The sequence below is a fragment of the Pholcus phalangioides genome, unplaced genomic scaffold (genome assembly GCF_987345545.1).
Source record: "Pholcus phalangioides strain wild (caught in Gottingen) unplaced genomic scaffold, Ppha-v1.0 ptg000003l_1, whole genome shotgun sequence".
Lineage (NCBI taxonomy): Eukaryota > Metazoa > Arthropoda > Arachnida > Araneae > Pholcidae > Pholcus > Pholcus phalangioides.
Genome location: NW_028301596.1, coordinates 8,858,152 through 8,879,237, shown reverse-complemented (window position 1 = coordinate 8,879,237; position 21,086 = coordinate 8,858,152). Strand labels below are relative to the sequence as shown.

The window sequence follows — 21,086 nt, the reverse complement described above, 5'->3', positions numbered from 1 at the left end:
TAGATATTATATAAAGAAGTTTTTAATTAATTCTCTCTTATATTATATGTTTAAATACTCTTTCCGACAGCACCAATTAAAATCATTATTTTTAACCTCTTCCATCACGACCATCATCGTTATTATCATTGCCTACGACATCGAGATAATCCTGAAGACATTTTTATTTTTTTTAAATATATAATATATATATTTTATCAAGAAAGAAGAAAAAAAAAACCCGGCGAAAAATGGAATTTTCTATCCACTAAAATGCATAGTCCTCAAGGAAAAATATATATATATATCATGTAATATCTACATCTTAACGATTTATAAGATTGCAAAACTCATTCAAATTTCACAATCTTTCTAATTTATATAATATATGTATGAATGTATTCGATAACCATTATGTATATGTATTAATGCATTATCATCAAGTACATGTAAAGAGTACGGAAGAATTTCATTTTTTCTTTTTTTTTTTACCAGAGTGAGATTTCCTAGAAGTCTACTGCGGGACAACGCGCGGACATTTTGATGGAAAAAAAATTACATATGCATAATATATTTCCATATGATCACAGTAAAAACGTAGCATACATATACATACAGTATGAAGTCTCAATGATCAAGCCCTCCATTAGGGCTATCGAGGAATAATCGAAAAAGTGTGCTAAGTGACCACAGTTGTTGTTGTTGTCATTGACCGTGCATATTAAATTACTGTACATAGGGTACTAGGAAGGAATTTCGTGACTCCGAGATAACAGACTGAGATGGTTGGTTTTTGTTTTGGCGGTAATTCTTCAGTTTTCTTACACCCATAAATACTAGGTGGTTTGCATGGGTGGGCAGCCATTCTTTGTCAGCAAAATGCGAAGGTGTCAAATTTTACGAAAGTGTTGTGAATTTTGTGCTATCACTGACTTTTCCCCAGGATTGAGCACAAATTTGATTGTTTATGTGAAAATATCTCTTGTCCTAGCCATGGAATCGCGAGGCTTTATTGTAAACTCATTGAGCGGAAGTGTTGTTTTCCCAGATCCTCCCCGTTCACTTCAGCACCCCCCCCCCTTTTGTCGTCTTTCTTTATGAAGCTGTGTAAGTATTTATTCCTCCCACGTGACGGATTTTTATTTTTTCGTGAAAATTACGAAAAACAAATTTACCCTATTGTTCCCTCTCCTATTTCTAATATGCGAATAAGAAAAACAGTTTTTGAGATTAATCGCGGATACTTGAAGTATAGATTGTTCAAATTTGTGCCAAATAAGTTGTATGTGAAAATTCTATTTTTTTAAATATTTTCAGTGATTTTTGAGTGTAATTGGACTCTGCACACGCCTTCTAATCCTCTGCAAGACAGTGAGAAAACCATAACGAACAACCTTTGTAGAATGACGATGCGAGAATGACAAGAGACTCTTTCACCTATCTGCATGCCAAACGCCTGTTGGGGACTAGCATCTTCCACCAAGTTATTTTACACTGATTGATAAAGAAATCGTTTTTCTCGGACGAGAATATATCATATCATACCATTTTCGATAGGAAAAAATTTTCCTTCTGAAATTACCTGTGGCATCTGAAATGGTGATTAATGCAGATAACTATTTCCAGGACAAAAAGACATTCTGCCAAAGAATAATTGACAATTCGTCTAAATTGCATTCTTCGTTTCTTCAGCTGTTCAGTCGCAATTCAAACTGCAGCTCAGACTCATGGTCGCTGGAAAGTACTTCATCGATAACTCTGTCGTAACCTCCGAAAATCTTTTCCACCCGCACCGTTTCTGGCGGCCAAAATAGTCTTTCTCTCATCGCCAAATCACGAAAAACGTCCACTGAGCTGCCAGACACCAGTTTCCAATTAGAAAAAAAGGAATTAATGACCAAAATGACACGTGTTTTTAAGCAGCACTATGAAAATCAGCTACTGGAAGAAGCTCACGTTCGTGGATTGACATTGAATATTGAAGGACCGGACACACCCCGCTTCCCAATATCAGAGAGATATCGAAGCTTTCCCGTGGGATGGGTGTATCCGGAAATTTATTAATTTATGTGAAAATAACAATGATATACATATATACAATAAAGTATCTACCTTACGAGTCTACCTTATAAGGAATGTTGTCTATTGGACTCAACGCTTGCGCACGCTCTGCCAGGATTCCGTTTTACGGCCTCGTGCGGGTAAGTCCAATCCTGAATTTCTGATAACCTAACATGCTTTCTTTTGAATTTTACTGATAAAGATCGACTCCTCACACCTGCAAAACACGTGGTATTTATAATTATGAAAAAGCCCGCCAATCCACCATAACAGAAACTATCCTCCTCCTTCTAGCTGTTACCACTCTCCTAGTGCCCTATGCACATATGTACTATATACCTGTGTATATTTATACTCGAGTAAATACAACAGACTTGGAAATTTCTAGAACTCACTTCGCTGGACGTTTGTAATATTAAACAGCACATACACGCACAGACACACAGACACAAATAATATAGTTTCCTATAAAAATTATATATGTATAATAGCACTCTATACTGCGTAGGATTACATTATAAAAAAAAGAAATTGTTATTGTTATTATACACATGCATTGAAAGCTCATCTTTCAATGTATTTTTATAATTCTTTTATATCCTCTTACGTCATGAAACATTACACATTAGTGCAGGCACAATTATTATTTTTTTTTGTTTGGTATCGACACGTACTCGAGGTACTTTAGTGCTACATTTAGTGACATACTTCGTTGTCTCAGTTTAGTTCAATATACTGTACATTATATAAATGCACGTTTATATTACAAAGCGGAAACTAAAGTATTACTCTTCTACTATCGCATATTATTGATGCAAAATTACGATATACTGCTTATATGTAATAATATATTTCTTGAAGATAACTTATACCATAAATGCTTAAAATTATCTGAATCCATGAATATTCCTTCATTTTTTTTCCAAAGTATAATGAATTTTCGGGCAATTATAATTATCTCGAATAATTGAGTATAATTCGTAGAATATTATTATATATCATATTTTTTCTTCAAACATCATTATAACTCTCAATATACTCTTATACTTAATCTCGCATGCATTAAATATTTTTAGGTCTCTATATAATATCTATATAATCTTCTTATATTTAATAACAGGCACAATAAATGGGCTCTTTCATGTAATTATGTATTATAGACTTTGAAACACAATAGGATAATTTTCTTCTTCCATCGTTGGTGAAATATCCGTGATAATTATAGGAAAACTATTATTTATGCAGGAAATATATTTACGCTGCTATTTAACGTCTATAACTGATGAATGCAGTTTATATAATTATATAGCGAATTATTATTATTTTGCTAAGTTTTCCACCATAATTCCATAGTATCACAGTATTCACCTATGTTACTGAAAATTCATTGATGCCGAGAGAGAGAAAGAGAGAGAGAGAGTGAGAGAAAGATAGAGAGAGAGAGAGAGAGAGAGAGAGAGAGAGAGAGAGAGATAGAGGTAAATGCATAAAGAGGGCGTTCTAATTTTATTTAATGCATAATTTTCTTTTATTTTAAAGAAGAAAAAATAGAATCAGTGAAAATCTGCTCGAAGTTTATATTTCGTCTCCAATTCATCACCAAACTTCGCCCATTAAAGTACCAGTGCCTTAAGAAATGTAGCCAAATTGACTAAGTTTTCCATATTGAGTAATCATATCAATAATGATGGGAGAGGTTGAAATTATTGGTAATTTTATGAATTTATTTTATGTGGTTCGAATTTCAAAAGAATCTAATATGAGTTCGATATTCTGTATTGATCCTGTATTGTTTAGTATTATTTACGTTTACTCTGTCGATGTTTAAAATTCTGAGGTTCATATTATACTTTAATATATCGCCAAACGACCGCTAGTGTCTTACAAGAGTAATAGGTAGCCAATTATAGTAACTATGCAATTTGTAGAAAACATTCAGATATTTAGAAATTTTTCGTATTTTCAAGTGTAAATTAATAAGCACTCCGAAAATTAAACATCCTGGCTTAATATTCTGTATTTATCTTAAATTGTATAGTTTTAAATGCTTTAATGTATAGAGGATGGATATCGACAGTCCAATAATCACATTACGTGATTCGCTGTGAAAGACGAATAAAGAAAAGTGTTTTTCACACATTTTAGGAACGGACAAACACTGAGCGAGTTATAACGTTTCGAAATTTCGTGACGTCAGTTTTGTAATGGCCAGTTACGCACAAAACACCCAACGAAAAAAAAGTTTTTTCCCTATTTTGGGACTGCCGTTAATCGAAAATGAAATGAAATACTCAACCCCGTTAGAAGCCAAGTTCGGTTATTTACTTTCACGATTGGCGCTCTTTGCTCTTCATGCAGAGTGATGTTAATCTAGTTATTACGTGTTACCTTCGTCCCATTCCGGCACGCCCACGATCTCACGATCAATGAGCTTATATCGCAAAAGAGACAGAGCCTGGGCGTGCTCGGTTCTATACTGATATTGATACTAATACCTTCGTCCCACTCTATTGACAAATTTCATTATACGTTTGGTGCATGTTCGGTGAATTTGGCAGGATTCGAAAGTGACGTCATAAATTTTTAATGCGTTATATATATATATATATATATAACTCCATAATAATTGGTCAAATCACAAAACTGAACATACTTTTTCCATATCAGTTTTTCACAAGGAATCACGTGTGCAATTATTAGACGGTCGATAGTATCCACCCTGTATACTTAAATGAAGCCCATCGGCATTTCAAATTTTCGCCAAGTTTCACAACAATCCTTATTTTTGGCTAAAAGTTATTAATTTCAACGGAACAATATTTCTTCAATAGGGAAATACCATAGACACTCATAGACAATTGGTGTGTATGACAAAATAACTGTTTTGGTAATGCTGTAGTACATTCACATATACACAATACTCTGATAAATTCATCAAATATTCACCTTAAATACTATTGTTACACCTACGTGCACGTGTGTATCAACCAGTTACATATACATTCTTTCCATATTATGCAGTTCACATCATAGATGAGATTTCGATATTCATCTCTGCGTCTTTTTACGTACACACACACATACTCTGATATATAACAATACATTTTTCTCTCGTTGATACATTATTGACATCATTCATTTCACACTATGTGCATTAATGTCTTAAAAAATAACTAAAAATCATATACTCTTTCTATATACACATTAAGGAAGCATTTTGATTTTTTTTTCGGTGCATTAGAAAGCCCAAGTGCTCGTAAATATCATTATTCACAGTAAGTGATGCATCATTTCGTTGCTTATTATGTATCAGTAATGGAAGCCTTCAGAATAGAGAGGCACCTATATTATCCGCTATATTACGTGAATTGTTATGATACAAAAGAAAGAAACGAAAATCTGAAGAAACTGCCTCGAAACATGACAAGGTAATGCAGCTAACCCTTTAACTGTCAAAGTTCGTGGAAAATACGGTACTTCGCCAATTGGCGACATTTTTACGCTAATTTAGGCGTAATGCTATCTTCCGCGTAAAGAGGGGGGAAAAAAAAAACACAAGCGTGCGCGCACGCACGCAGCATACACCAAGGTTGCTTAACTTTTAGGAGAATGCGGGCTGTTTCATGGGTTTGAAAACCTGTTGCGGACCACTTAAGTGATCTGGAAATGCCTCGCGAGTTTCTCCAGTGCTCTGGAATTGTGCCGCGGGTCATTCAAATGATCTGTAAATAAGCTGCAGGTCATTTGAGTGTTCTGTAAATGTACCGCAGTTCCTTAAGTGATCTGGAAACGTGTCGTGGGCAGAGATGTGACACGAGAATGATCTCGGAGAACGAATATATTCTAAAAAGATTTCCCTGGATGTAAAATTTAGAAAACAACTCGTAGGTCACTTGGGTGATCTGGAAGTGTTCCGCTGGACACTTAATTGGTGCAAAACTGCATCGCGTGTCACTTAACTGCTGCGAAATCACGCCGCAGGTCATTCAAATGATCTGAAAATATGCTGCAGGTCACTGGAGTAATTTGTAAATGTGCCACTGGTCACTAAAGTAATCTGGGAATGTGCCGTGAGTCACTCAAGTGGTATGGAACTACTCCGCAGGTCACTTAAGTGATCCGTATAAGGGTGCCACATAATTACCTTTTACAAAATTAGGTTGAGGTCGCGGGTCATATCAGATTTCTCCGAGGACCATATTTGGCTCGCTGTTGCGCATGTATGGCATACACATACAATGCCGGTCTGACCTAATTTTTTTTAACCAAAAAATCGAAATTTGGTGACATTTTCAGTCGCTAAAGGCATTGATCACAACCGAACGACACACTTCGTTGACAGATGAAGGGTAAGTTAAAGGTATACAGGAATAGGAGAAAAACATTTAAATATATTGCTAAGCAATACAATATATATTATAAACTGTTATCTGTCCAGATAGAAAAATATCAGAAACATAAATGAATTCAAAATAAACCACAAATCATTGAACAGTATAGTACAGTCGAGTTCAAAAATCGTTGTTGTCAATTATCACAAAGTTTTTGATGTGAATAAATATTCATGTGCTAATCTACTATGTGCACACTCTACGAAAACATTTACTTGTGCTAAGAGAAAATCCTCTCTTTCTTTGCATCGGCATCCAAAAAAAAAAAAAGTTCTAACGGGTGAAGCATGATTTTACACATTGAAGTGAATTAATAATTCATTAAACAATGAACAATTTCGAATTCGAAATTATCGTGAACGTTTTATGGAAGCACTATAGAGAAATAAATTAAAGTGAAATTCCTTATTTTTTTTTGTCTTACTTTATGACAAGTAAAGAAATGGTCTGATTGGCGCTGTTTCAGCGTGGAATTATAGACTTTCATATCCATTTCGATCGTATTGAACTTCCATCTCAAAAGAATTCAATTATAATTATGATTTTTTTTATCTACAGATGAACTGTCAGGCTGTTTTAGAAGTAACTGGATTTTCGTTGATAAGTCCCTGCCAATTTGTGACCTTTGTGGGAAAAGTTACGAGTATTAAAGCGTGAGATCACACGTGTATAATCACGGTTAGTGTAAAACTTCAAATTCGATTAGATACTGTAATATTTCATTCGTTAAATATCCGAAGATACACCTGCCGTTACTTTAACACTTTTTTACGCTGGCGATTTTCAGCTGTAATGGTGAAATTGTTGTATCCTTTCAACTAGGCACAGCACTGGCATGGTATTGCAACCCTGTCGAAGACAGAATTACTCCATACAAAACACACGAACATTTGCCCCGTTCTTGCTTATTTTTCCTCTTCTCATCAGCAGATAAAACCCAGAAAAAGAAACATTGTTATCATTTATTATATATACCGTACGCATATTGTTGTATTTTTCCATCAACGAAGGGAAAGGAAGGAAAATAGATTTAACTCTGAAAACATTTCTTCTTCTCCGTTTTCAAAATCTGACAAAGTATTGCACACTCTGCAACTTTCTGCAGTAAAAGAGCAAGTTTTAAATTCCAGTGAGACGAGGTGACCTGAGATCTCAGTCCTTCGCTTTGCGATGTGTTAAGAGAAAGGAAGTTATATCCTTTAATCCATATATGCTAATTTCTGGTTGCTGCTGTCTATCTGTAGTCAATAAATCAATAATGAAATGTTGAGGAATAGAAGGGTGGTTTGTAATTGGCCATTTTTTGTCGGCTGTTTGGTCATTTGTAAGAGAGTTTCTCAGGGGTAATAATCCCCGCCGTTCCGATAGCTGCCAGCTTCTTCTAAACGTTTAACTTTCTCATCTCTAGTGGTTGACCTCATCAGGAGGTGTATGAGTTGCATTGCTGGGTACTGAATTCGAGGATTTGTTTCTAGCTAGAAGTCCAAGTATTTTCAATAGCTTACCGACTATTGGTCACGTCGTGTACTTATGCTTTTTGTCAGGCACTGCTAGGCTCTGATTGGTCGTTGTGAATTTTAAATTGATGTCCCATGAATGTCCCCCTTACGTATAGAGTAGTGTTTTCCAAAAGCGGAGATATCACCTCCCTTTCTCTAATATAGAATGTTTTCTCTCTTCTGTTGGAGCATAAATAGACTATATCTTTGTAATACCTTTATTCCTTGATTGATGGTGATAGTGATAGGAACCGAGAGACACCCAGGCTCTGTCATACCCAGGGGATTTGGGTGCCTCCAGCGAACCTAACAATTTAATAAGGGTTGAACAAGATATATATATACATAAGCAGGTGCCATTATACACTTTGCCAGTAAACAAGTATAAAATTTATGATCATAAAATGATGATCGATATCTATTCTCTGATTGGAGTTCAATTTAATTCCACCATCCCCCAATGACTATTATGTGTCTCTAGCTTGAAACATCGATGTTTAAAATCCGCCATCAATATACTGTACTTTTTTATACTCGAATTTACAGAAAAACATTCAATTATTAATAGTATTCCATCTAGTAAAACGCTTCGATCTTGTTATACCACGGAAAGATGTTTGATGTCAAGGAAAAGGCGGCCATCATCAAATGAGACCTCAGTGTAAGTACCGACATTTTGAAAATCATTATTATTTGACCAAATCGTAAAAAAAACATTTCCCAAATCAACAAGTAACATTTCCAATCATATTCAAATAATTATCGTAATATATATTGTACAGTTCTTAACACTCTGGGTTCGAAACCCGATTGAGGGCATCACGAATTGGTCTTTGACTATAAATCCTCAGTCTCCAATCTTTTCTAAAATAGTACTACCATTTATCATTAGCCATTTTCTTTCCTCGAGTTTTGAATTTTGATTTCACCAGGAAATAACGGGGAGAAAAACAGTTCCTTTCAAGGTATAACAATATATATATGATTATTTAAAAAGAAATTCAATAATTAATCGATTGTATATTTATAAATGAATAATATAATATCCATCCTTTAAAAAAATTAATTTAAATTAAATATGTACACTTAATGGTTTGATTATATTTCTGAGAATTTTTCACACACACCCGAAAAAGAAAACATAATATTCACCAACATGGAACGTAACCAGAGAAATGATAATTAACAACTAATTATCCTAATTATCTAAGGATTATTGAAGATGTGGATCGCAGAGCGAGTTACAAATCCAATGTCCAAAATCTTCGTTGCAAAGTGAATGAGAATGGTGAATGAAGGGTTCCCCTTCATTTCTCGTATTTGTACTTCCCCATTTTTTTATACAGCCATGTATACATATTATATTACATGTCGTATATGAGTTATATATATTTATAATTATTGCATTCTTTGTTTTAATAAGATCCACGGCACATGGGGGGGGGCAGTAGAGGAGTTTTCCCCTTTCCTATCATTCCGTTACACAATTATAATGTCTCTTTTCTGTTTTCTTCGGTTCCTTTTTTTAGTGTCTGAGGATCTTCTCGCAACTGACCACGTTGTATTCGAGGAGGAGGCTACAGGCTATGAATACGAAATACAGGAAGAACATGACCATGGCCAATCCGACGTTCATCTTCCATTTGAAAGCCGCTATCGAGATGATGACGAATAGGAGCATGATGAATAGAAGCAGGAGAGAGCATGCCATGCCTTTACTGCTTACTGTAACTGGCCCGAAGATGAGGCAGGACAAGAACCACGGAAGAGGTAGACTGTATCGATAAAGAAGAATTACATCCGATCAATATTCACAAAGTGAAATTTTCTGAAGAACTCATATTCAGTTTCAGTCAATAATTTTTTTTTTTTTTAAATACAGTCAAACCTCGTTAGTGGGCCACCAGGATAGCGCGTCGCACCGCTTACCGGGTTACCGGGTCGCGTTATTCCATCCTATACATAGGGTTTTAACACGGGGTTACGCTCATTGGCCGAGATCACTATTACGTCACTGAAAAGGAAGGCGGGGCCAAAGAGGCAAGGGGCTCAAAATGTTTTAGTATATAATGTTACAGAAAATGTAATAAATCGGTTATGTAATGCATAACCGATTTATTTGCTAATCGTCTCCGTAAGATTCGTAATTGTTTTCTGCGGCGATTATGAATAATACCCAAGCATCGTTGGTAAATTTGATAAATACTAAAAAAATTACATAATTTTTACCGGTGATGCATAATACCCAAGCGTACCTGGTTAATTTATTAAATACTTGAAATTTATCAAATACGATGAATTTAGAACGAGATTTATCATGTTTACCAGCGAGGTTTGGGTATTATGCGTAATCACCGGTTCTTTTTTATATTGGCTTATCAATAACAAAGAAGGGTTTTGCTGGGCAATTTTTCAATCTCTATTTTAGTGCGACAGTCGGAAGCCATATTTCCAGAACTTGCACCCTATATCAATAATAGTATAAGCAGGTTTTAGTTGAGCGCCAATCCAGGTGGCACTATAGTCATAAACAAAAACCACAGCTTGCACAACACCATCTACAGCAGAAATCCTCCACACGAAGTTCGTGTGATGCCACTGAAGAAGTTATTTCACATATAGTCATATTGCATTTACTGCAAAAAAAAAATTAAAGATATCGTATGCATCGGCCTGCTATATCCAATATGGCTACAGGTGAAATAACTTCTTCCTTGACGTCATGAGCTTCGCGCGGAGGCCTTCGCTTACTCCGTTTAGCGAGTCATACGAAGCTATATTTTCACTGTTCCGAGAGTGACGCCTTAACCAGGTGTGACTGTAATTGTTGATCCTTTCAAATACTCACCCAACAGATACATCGAAAATATTGCTTCCGACAGAACTGGAAACAGCCATGTCACCTAAACCTTTCCTGGCGACTAGAACGCTGGTTATGAGATCAGGGATACTTGTACCAGCAGCGAGAAAAGTCAGACCCATGACCTAGGATTTAGTTGTGAATAAATCACATTAAACAATTCGAAATTAAAGCATGCACATAAATCACTGATTAGCGAAGAGTCTTTATTATATTCATGCAGAGCAGAACGGACCGAGTACGACCAAGCTCTGCAGCTTACGCGATATAACCTAATTGCCCCGAAGGACGTCATCGTGCCAGAGAAAATTCTGAGTTACCAATAAAATTGGGGGAGGGGTTCCCCTGTATCGTGGGATCTAACCCGTTCAGACCCGAGCATAATTTTTTTGGAATTTTTAAAATGTTTTTGCATTTTTGAGTATCAAAAATACATTAAAAATGGTATATATATATAAATTATAAATACATTGAGAGTACATGTTCTTTGGATGTAGGATATATACTCATACGCCCTGGATGTAGGATATATACTCATCTTGACATAATTTTTTTCCAGATTTTTATTGCTAACTTTCATGCAATAAATCACGTTTTTTTTTCAGAGGCACTTTCTCCTGGAAGCCATCTTAACCCCCCCCCCCCGCTGAAAGTTCAACTTTAAGTACTGCCCTACGATGAAAGCCCCCAAAGTTCGTATTCCTCGTATTTCTAAATCAAAACTTACACAATCCTTTAAAAGTCAGGGCCCAACTCTCTGAGGTCAGAAGAAAAAACTCTACAGTGAGATAAAGCTACTCACACATTTGTAGCACCAGGGTCTGAAAGGGCTAAAGAACGCATAGTCATGTATGTGCATTGAGAAACAATTTTAAGAAGCATGCGAGATCAATTACATTGATACAGAAATTCCTCAAAAATAAAAACAAATTACAGTCCATGCCACCTAATGCGATCACATTTCGGGGGGGGGGGTTTCTGATAATAATAACCAATATATATATATATATATATATAAAAGTCAAACGGAATGTAGGGTAAACGTGCATGATAAAACGAGACAACTGTTTTTCTTTCCACATAATTGGTTGCAAAATACTCTCAATATCGTTCTATTTTGTTTTTACTTTAATCCCCAAAACAGGACTTCTTTGCTAAAGTGACAACGAATGATTTCATTATCCGTAATTATAATAAGCGGCGTCGAGAGGGACCAGCACCTCCTAGAGATAGAAGGCCTCTGTAGTGTTTGCCATAAACGTCATTCAGACTACCTAGCAAGTTTGCCACATTTTGAAACACAGCATCCTATTTCGTTTCTTCTTATTTTGGCGTAGAATCTTCCTGATTAGCTCACAAATACCGCATAGTGATTGGATGTGGGACATAGAAATCGCCAATTCTGAGCCCAATCATTTATTTTCCGAACAACGATGATACTAGCACGAGCAGGTAATTTTCCCCCTGAATATTCTGAGGGAAAATGGACTACTTACTGACGCTACAAGCAGCATGCGGAGGCCTTCTATCTCTAAGAGGGGCTGGATAAACTGTATCAAAGTGTATTACAGACTTAATAACTTTTTAATACAGCTTCGGACTGTATATTCAATTTTAATTCATATTCACGAAGAGGAGGAAATTATTAAGCTGGTTGCTGCCTGACCGCTTGAGGGTGCTCTGGCAAGCGTCTCAGTATATAGAGTGCACTGAACTATAAGGCCCTTATATCTACTGAGCCTTTTGTTGTCTCTGAAGACAATATAAGAGGAGTAAGAAAGAGGCCAGTGGATGTATGTCCAAATTATATATGTACGAAATTTTTCTAACAGAAAATTTTCAAATTAAATATTTCCATTTCGTTTCGTGAAAACCACGGAATACTGTTTTGGCGATATTAATTTTCAGAAAACTATTTGTGAGTATGAAAATTTATTTCTGAAGAAAAGAAGTAAAAATGAAAGACATATCTAGTTATGTATAGTTACTTTAAAGAAAGACCCCTTTGAAGTTTAGTTACTTATAGCACATATTTATAGTTACATATTTGACAAAATGAATAAATAAATAAATTAAAATCCATTGCTTATAACAAAAAAATTATACTTCTTTATTCTATAAGAAAAGTTTCCTTTTCCAATTTAATATGTAATTTGTAATCGAAGAATTATATTATACGCTGTACTAATATTTAATTTGTAAAAGTTTGTGTTACAAAATTTAAAAAAGAAGTTTCCATTGCATATTATAAGGAATGAAATAAATTTGTTTTTAAATTCAAGAAAATCTGTGCAGAGAAATTTAGTCTCCAGAATTCAAGAGATTTTCAAATTTCAAAAAAAAAAAAAACAAACAAAAAAATCGTGATAAAACAGTGGAAACTGTTATTTTTATTGAAAGTCATTCCCTGGAATCTTATCTCTTAAATGCAGTGGAAATAATTCTTAGAAAACTTCAATTTTCCTTGAAGTCATCATTCAAGGAATCGCTGGTTTTTCATTTGAAGTAAAATCCCATATCTGTCGGAAATTTTCATCCTTGTGGAATAGCATTAACTTTTCTTCCAATATGATAAAAATCAGTATTTTAAATTGAAGAAGCGCGAAAAAATGCGTCAGAAATACCAGAAATACAACGTGAAGGCTTGAAAGTAGATAAATTTCTTTCTCCCCCCTCCCGAAAGATCTGTATTAATAAGTTTTCTCGAGAAACTTGATTAGAATCTACTATGAATATAATATAGGAAGAGTGTTAGCATATAAATTACTTTTTTTTTGTATGTGAGCGAAATATAAATACATTTTAATTTAAAGAAAATTGAGGATGAGAGGAGGATATTTATTTCTTTACTTTTTAGCAGAGTTTTCTTATTAAGAGGACACGAAACCAGTAAAAATATACAGTATTTATTTTGCAGATGAACACAAATTGATTAACTTTTGTATTTGGGAATTTATTTCTACTTGACTGATTGAAATGCAGGTCTAAAAACTTCTAAATATTAGTAACAGGTAAGCGGGACTGTATAAGGAGTCGAAATTTGTTTTCAATGTACAGTATTTCCCTTGTAAAATGAATGCTTTCCTCTAAGATACATATGCTATTAGAATAATTTTCCTGATTGTAATTATAGTAAGACCCTGATTATTCACAATTATACATAATTAGTAGCAATTCTTCTTACCTCCAGCCCCTTCCCTTCCGGGCAGTACCCGGAGGGGGCATTTGAATTTATTTTTTTCCACCTTGAAGCTTACAATCCGAATATATTTTCCTTACTGTAGTCTGAATCACACAAAGAAGGTAGTTATACATTTGGAATGCAATATTACTTTCAAAGTAATATTACATATATATTTTCCTACATATGTTTACATTGGGAGAACGCAGGTGTCGGGGAGGGGGACATGATCTAAGTGTTTAAAATTTTAAAACGGGATAGATAGGATAAACCCTGAGTTATTAATTCATCGTCAATCAACTGCTTGGACAAACCAGTATCGTTTAGTAAGGGGCAATTCCAGGTTCTAGTGTCGCAAGGAAATTTTTGTCTAGTAGAGTTGTCAAAAAAATGGAATAGCTTACCTCCAGAGGTCGTGAATTGACACGTTTAAAAATAAATACGATAAACATAATTGGGATAAATCGAGAAGCTATCCATACTTAGAATAAGATGACCAATATTCTTTTTATGATCGGTGTGTTATATCCGAGGATGATGTCACTCTCCACTATCCATACACACACAAAGGTTTTTAACAGCTGGCTGATGCGAAGATATATTTTGGAAAGAGAGAAAATTCAACTGCCCCTGAGGGGAATCGAACCCACATCCATTCACTTTCCAGGTGAACGCCCTCTGTAGTCTAGTGGTCTAGGGCGTTTCGATTACCTTCAGGGCAGTTGAATTTTCTCTCTTTCCAAAATATATCTTCGCATCAGCCAGCTGTTAAAAAGTTTTGGGTGTATTACACATTATTAATTATTGGTTTTTCTATATTCTTTTATTGGGTTGCTGTATTCTAGTTGTATTTGACATCCACATTTTTTATGGGCGTCATCTTTTCAGCGTTGGGCGATGTGCCCGTTACGTTGTGGCCTTTGTATTTGTAGTTCAATACATATATTTTATATGCGGTTTTTTAAAGTTCTGTACGTCCTCTTAAGGCCATGTATAGGCAGTAAAATTCGAAATAGGTTCTTCTTTCTTTCTATATGTGGCATTAACTATGAGAGAAGTTATCAGCTCGAAAGAGAAATAAATAATGCAGCGTAGGATTAATCGGGGGTCCTACTGTATGCTTCTGTGATTGGCGGTTCAACAGTAAAAGGACTTTGCTGTGCATTCCGTGTGTTCCCTTAGAACTTCCAGGAACCGCGGCACACCTATTTCACAGACTGCGCAGCGATTTCATCGGCATAACATAAGTTTCTTAAGATAAAAATATGGATCTCGACTCGAAGAAAGCGCGGGGGTGGGGGGGGGGGAAGAAAAAGAGTCGAAGTTCAAAGTTATGGAACATTTCCAGGTCTCACAAATTTTCCTGCTTGTTCCGATGAAGAGTTGTCCGAAGAACAGGCATCATTCATATCGCAGACATTCCTGAAAATTTCTAGAATTTTTCCGCCACATATTTTTCTCATGAATATTTTCGGAATATTCTCGAAGGTTTAGATATTAGAGAACCCTCCGCTCTCTCTTTGCAGTTGATGCATAGAAAGTAGAAGATTTAGCAGAGAGTAATCGGATAGGCCTAGTATCAGAGTAATGTTCTTTTTCCGAGTTTGTACACTCCTGTCTTTACCCTTTGAAAAATAGTGGACATGATTGTGAAATATGGATGCCATTACTTAAAGATCTCTCTCTCTCTCTCTCTCTCTCTCTAACTGATCATTTTCCATCTTGAAATATCTAAAGTAAGGATTTTTAGGCTTTAGGGCAGTGCTGGCTACTTAATTTCGTTGAAAACGTGCCGCGGGCAACTTAATTACGTGCTCTGGAACTATGCCGTGGGTAATTCGAGTGATCTGTCGATGTGCCGCGGTTCACTCAAGTGCTCCGGAACGGCACCGCGGTGATCTGTGAATGCACCGCGGGTACCTCGACTGGTAGTAAATGTGGTGCAAGTCACTTAAGTGTTCTGGAACTGCGGTGCAGGTCATTTAAGTGCTCTGTAAATGTGGTACATGTCACTCAAGGGACCTGTCAATATGCTGCGGGTCATTCAAGTGACCTGGGAATGTGCTGCTGGTCATTTAAGTGACGTGGTACTGAATCGCGGGTCACTTTAGTAATCTGGGATTATCCTACGGGCCGCTTGAGAAGGGGCAGATCACTCGCTGCTGGGAGGGGCGATTTTTCAAATCATTATGAATAGACTGACCATACGCCAAACATTTTGTACCGTATTTTAAGGGACAGTTTCTCTTTTTCCCGACTTTTTTTTGAAAAAAAAAAGCCTTGGTTTTTTAGTCGGAAGTTTTCTTGAATTTGTTATTCAATCAAAAACTCTGATACAAATAATTTTCAATGGAGTTATTGAATGCAAATATAATCATATTTGCCATCGGGGGGATCATCCCTCTTCCCCCCACAGATCTGCGCCTGCACTTGAGTGATCTGTATATGTGCCGCAGGTAATTCAAGTGTTCTAGGAATATGTCACGGGTTACTCAAGCATAAGAGCGGATTCAGACTTTTCGAAGGTGGGGAGCGGGTGGAGGGGGGAGAATGTCCACTCCGTTCTCCCACCCACATATAATGAATTTTTTTGCTAAACAGGAAGGGAGGGGCGGCGATCAGCCCCCCCCCCCCCATTGTCCCCTTCCTCCACGTATCTGCCTATGTGTTCAAGTGACGTGGAACTGCATCACGGGTCACATGATCCGGAAATGTGCCGATTAGTTAATTTTTACAAAATTATGTGACCACATCAAGTGACCACACACATTTGGCTCACTGGCCATGCTTAACGCACGTATAATCTGAAGTTATATATTCATAAAGAATTTTTTAAGTTGTTATATTAACGCAGGAAAACCTTGAGGAATTTCGCTACATATTTACCTCATTGGGAATTCCAGCAGTTTCTCCGACGAGAGATGCCCACCAGACCATGAGGTAAGAAAAAATGGCGATCCATAGAATGCTGCCGACAAACGTTATCGCGAACCATTTCCTCTTTTCCTGTTGGATAGCAAAACAAAAAAAGCGTATGCAATACACAGTTGCAAAAGTTTTTGACAATTAAATGCTACGTTTGTCTTTTTTTTTTTCATTTGTTCAGAAATTCTATTCCGAATCCTTACAAGACACGTACGTCGAAGGCAAAACTTCAATCCAGCAACGAAAGATATCATAGCTTTCATATTTACGAAATAGATCCGATAAATGCGCAATTTTGCCATTTTTGATCATTATAAATTGACCAAAAAATTTGATTTTTACCACTTTTCCGCGAAATCTTGATAATTTATACATTTTGAAGCGAAAATCGGCAGTAGTTTTGCTGGGCACTCGAATTCTGAAACTTTCAAGTGTACACACAGTATCTTGACTTGAAAAATTTATTTTTGCCAATAAATGTGAAATTTCCGATTTTGCAATTTTTTTTCCGAAATTCGTATTTTTTAGTCGCAAAATTTACGTATCTCTATGCGTGACTCTCATTTAAAAATCAAATTAACGTTCTATTTCTGACTACACTAATCAGATGATATCTAATTAAACAAGAAATAGACATAGACATTAAAGCTGCCTCTCACGACCCTTGATTTTTCGCAGATAGTATATACTCACGCATCTGGGATTTCAGCCTTTTTTCAATCCCCGCCATCCATTTCCAGCAAATTAGATTACGTTTTGAAATTTGACACTTATATAGAATATTAAAAAATTATTGAAGTTGTTCCAAGATTTTATTATAGGCAAATTATTTGACGCATGGTAATAAAATTTCACAATTATATACAGAAGGGATCATAAAGCTTTCTTTATTTTTTTGGTTTACTATAGGGTTATATATATATCTAGGGAACGGGGAAGCTATAGCAACAGTTGCTAATCATCATTTTCAACACTAATTATCTACCGCTTTCGTAATCAGGTGTTCAAGAGTTTCCGACATGGATATGGAGGGAACGTACACGAATTTCATACTGGTAGTTTACAACTGCTGCATGAGTCAGTTTCCCAACATATGCAGATACATTTGTTCTACAGCAGTCTGATTTAATCCTTTCAGTACCACATTAAGAAAAAATGTAATAGTTATCGCGTTAATTTTTGGTAGGTCATTTTAGTTCTAATTAAGGCCTAAAAAGAAAAATAATTCAAAAAAATTAAAAATAATAATAATTAATTCACTTGGTACTTGAAGATTTCGTCAGTATTACATGCTTACAGTAAATATAAAAAAATACCAATTCTCAAGAGTACGTTAGATAATGCATAACATTGATATTATTTCTTTATGTTAACACAAAGAAAGGCATAATTTGTTTCATACATTTGTTAGGTAGCATTTTTTTTTAAAAAGCAGCGTTTTACTGCATTAAACAGAAATGTAATGCAGTAAAACACTGCTTTTGAAAAACATCTAACTGAATATTTTTCATATTCAAAAACTTTCATCTGTTTAGTTATACAGCCTTTAAACTTCAAAATATCAACACCAAACAACGTATGAATAACTTACCGGAATAACTTAACCCTGACCCGGCGAATACGATTCGCTATACGGGGGTTCCCGGAAGGGAGCATTTATTTTTTCAAAGTAAAAAAAAAATACATACATAAAATTACATACCAAACAACGGATATAAGGGATGTTACAGGGGTAAGAATATTGATGGCCCTTTTAAGTACTGTCAGTACTGGAAGGGTTATAAGAAAAGTAGAGTACACGTTATTTCTCTTTTCATGGAGCCACCTTTTCAAATAAAAGACAACCACTGTCCTCTCCATGAGCGAAAACCAAGGGTAACTTTGAGAGATATCAAGCCTACTTGTCTTGCAACATCTAACTCAATCCCTAACAGTGTTCGCCAATTCGCATCTAGATACGTGATTCACGCATGAAAATTCAATTTTACTATTCCAAATTGTTTCAAGGAGTGGAAATACTCTTAACGTTTCAGGCCCCTTTATCTCTACCGTACAAACGTTCAATAAAAAATTACAAGATCGCTTCAATCCATCAAGCTTATATTACTGGAGGGAGCATGACGTTAGCGGAGAATGGTGCCCCAAACATCATTCGTTGGAAGATCATTTGACACGTCAATCCCCGTTTTCTTATGGCATCCATTAAGGAAATGAGTTTTTTTTCATGGTATTTTTTTAAGGTAAGGTTAAGGTTTGAAGTATTAACGAAAATGAGGAAGGAAGGGAATTATAGAATTAATGAAAGAAATAATTTCGGAATTTTAATGACAAGGCCGTCTCAAGATCATCATGGAAAAAAGTTATCAGGCATAATTAAGAACGGTAAAATAATTCTGCACAAGACAGCTCCTTTAAAAGCGGGACGTACGGTCAAAGACATTGTGTAGACTAAACAATGACATGTGGCTTCTCTCGGACTTGAATAAAACAATTTCATTCTCCTACTAGGGACATTTTTAGGGGAAATGCATGAGGTAGAGCCGCCGCTGGGGTTGGTCAAAATAAAATAAAAATTGGGGTAGGCTTGGTCATAGAACACGGCTTCAAGTTCTGACGTGAATACGTTTTTTGTGCCTTGAATCGCGTGTTAGGTACTGACATCAGAGCTGTAACTAGGATTTTACCAGTCCGGGGAAAACATGATTCAGCTGCCAGGGGCAAACATTATTTTGCTTCCAGCTTTAAAATTCGATAATTTTGTAACTGTGTTCCCAACTAGAACTACCACTCCCCCCACTAAATTTTGCCTCCCGGGGCAGTTGTCCCCCGCTCCCCTCTGGTTCCGACCCTGTCTGACGTAATCAAATTATGTCATTTTCATCGGATTTGTCTTTGGAATAGCTAACAAATGATACTAATGTCGTCTATTATCGTTGTGAACTGCTCAAGATATAGCGGGGGAAAAAATTGTTACGAATCAGGGCAACGGGCCTAAGGCCGAGAACGAAGGCGATATTGAAACCGAAGTGATAACATTAGGTGCGCCTTTGCCATGTACAACTGACGATGCTATTGCTTTTGACTTGCGTTGGGTACTGAGATATGAGCGTTTAAACAATTTCGTCACGTAACTTTTTGCGAATACTCCCAGTAGCGTCAAGCGTGCAAGAGTGGCGCAGTGGTGAGATGCTCGTCTTCCAATATGAAGGTTGTCGCTAATCTCCACGGGTTCGGATCCGGGCCAAGAACACCAGAAAAAATTTCTTTACCTCACGAACCTGGGGGTGACCACCGATAGATGGAGCCTTCATTTCCCATTCAACTCCACTAGTTGGAAATTGCCGTATGGTAATATATGACCGGAGTTAGTGTGGGCTGAAGTAGTACCGTCAAGCGATTTAAAAGAAACTTGACATGCTTATCGTGTCCCGTCTTTTTATCAGGGATCGCATGTTTTCCAAATTTTCCCGTTTTAACAGCAAAAAATTCTAATTCCGGTAAAAGAGGAATACGGAATTTTTGAAAAAGAAAAATAGGGTAGACGTTTGTGTGAAAGAAAATTTCACGGCTTGTGTCAAGTGAATCGAGGGTAATTGGGAAGCATTTTTGAACTGTGATAAAACGAGGACGTCTCTTCCAGGAACAATTCGGAAAACTTTTTCCCCGAGTATCCTTCAGAGGAAATGAAAGGCGTATATCCAAAGGGTGGGAAAAAAAGGAACCAAAGAGAAGAAAAGAAGAAAAATATGGATTAAGGAAGAAAGAGTCGATGTCAAGATCAACCAGACGTTTTCATTAAGCGGAGAAAGTTTGGGGATGAGACGTTATCAACGTCTCTATAACGTTTTTTTCCCCCCATCTTCTTTTATACAGTAAGGTTTTGAACAAAAGATCTTTGGCAACGCCACCAGGGAGTTTCAATCAAATATAAACGGTAATGGCGAAGGAAGAGAAATACAGTATATACCAAGGGGGGAAAAAATGGTGGATATATATATAGAGGGAAAAAAAGACTATTATGTACTTAGAGGACAGTAGTAGTAGTAGTTGTATCCTAGACAAAGAAAAAGAATGATATAGATATATACCGGATCTAGAATCGATTAAACGCGAAACGTATGGTGTGAAATCGATTATATATCTGTCGAAGTAGGTAATAATGGCAGGATATATGGTGTGAGAGAAATTTT

General features: G+C 36.1%; 1 protein-coding gene across 2 annotated transcripts in view; it reads right to left on the bottom strand.

The window, feature by feature from the left end:
- The window catches only part of LOC149088013 (sodium/potassium/calcium exchanger 2-like), an 87,809-nt gene continuing 66,723 nt past the window's right edge, over window positions 1-21,086 (bottom strand). For both annotated transcript variants that reach the window (XM_089243722.1, XM_089243730.1), the window contains exons 7-9: window positions 16,858-16,977; window positions 10,779-10,915; window positions 1-9,705 (exon numbers count right to left, since the gene is read on the bottom strand). In XM_089243722.1, coding sequence (XP_089099848.1) covers window positions 9,456-9,705; window positions 10,779-10,915; window positions 16,858-16,977 — 507 coding nt within the window. In that variant the 3' untranslated portion in view covers window positions 1-9,455. The remainder of the gene's footprint in view (window positions 9,706-10,778; window positions 10,916-16,857; window positions 16,978-21,086) is intronic.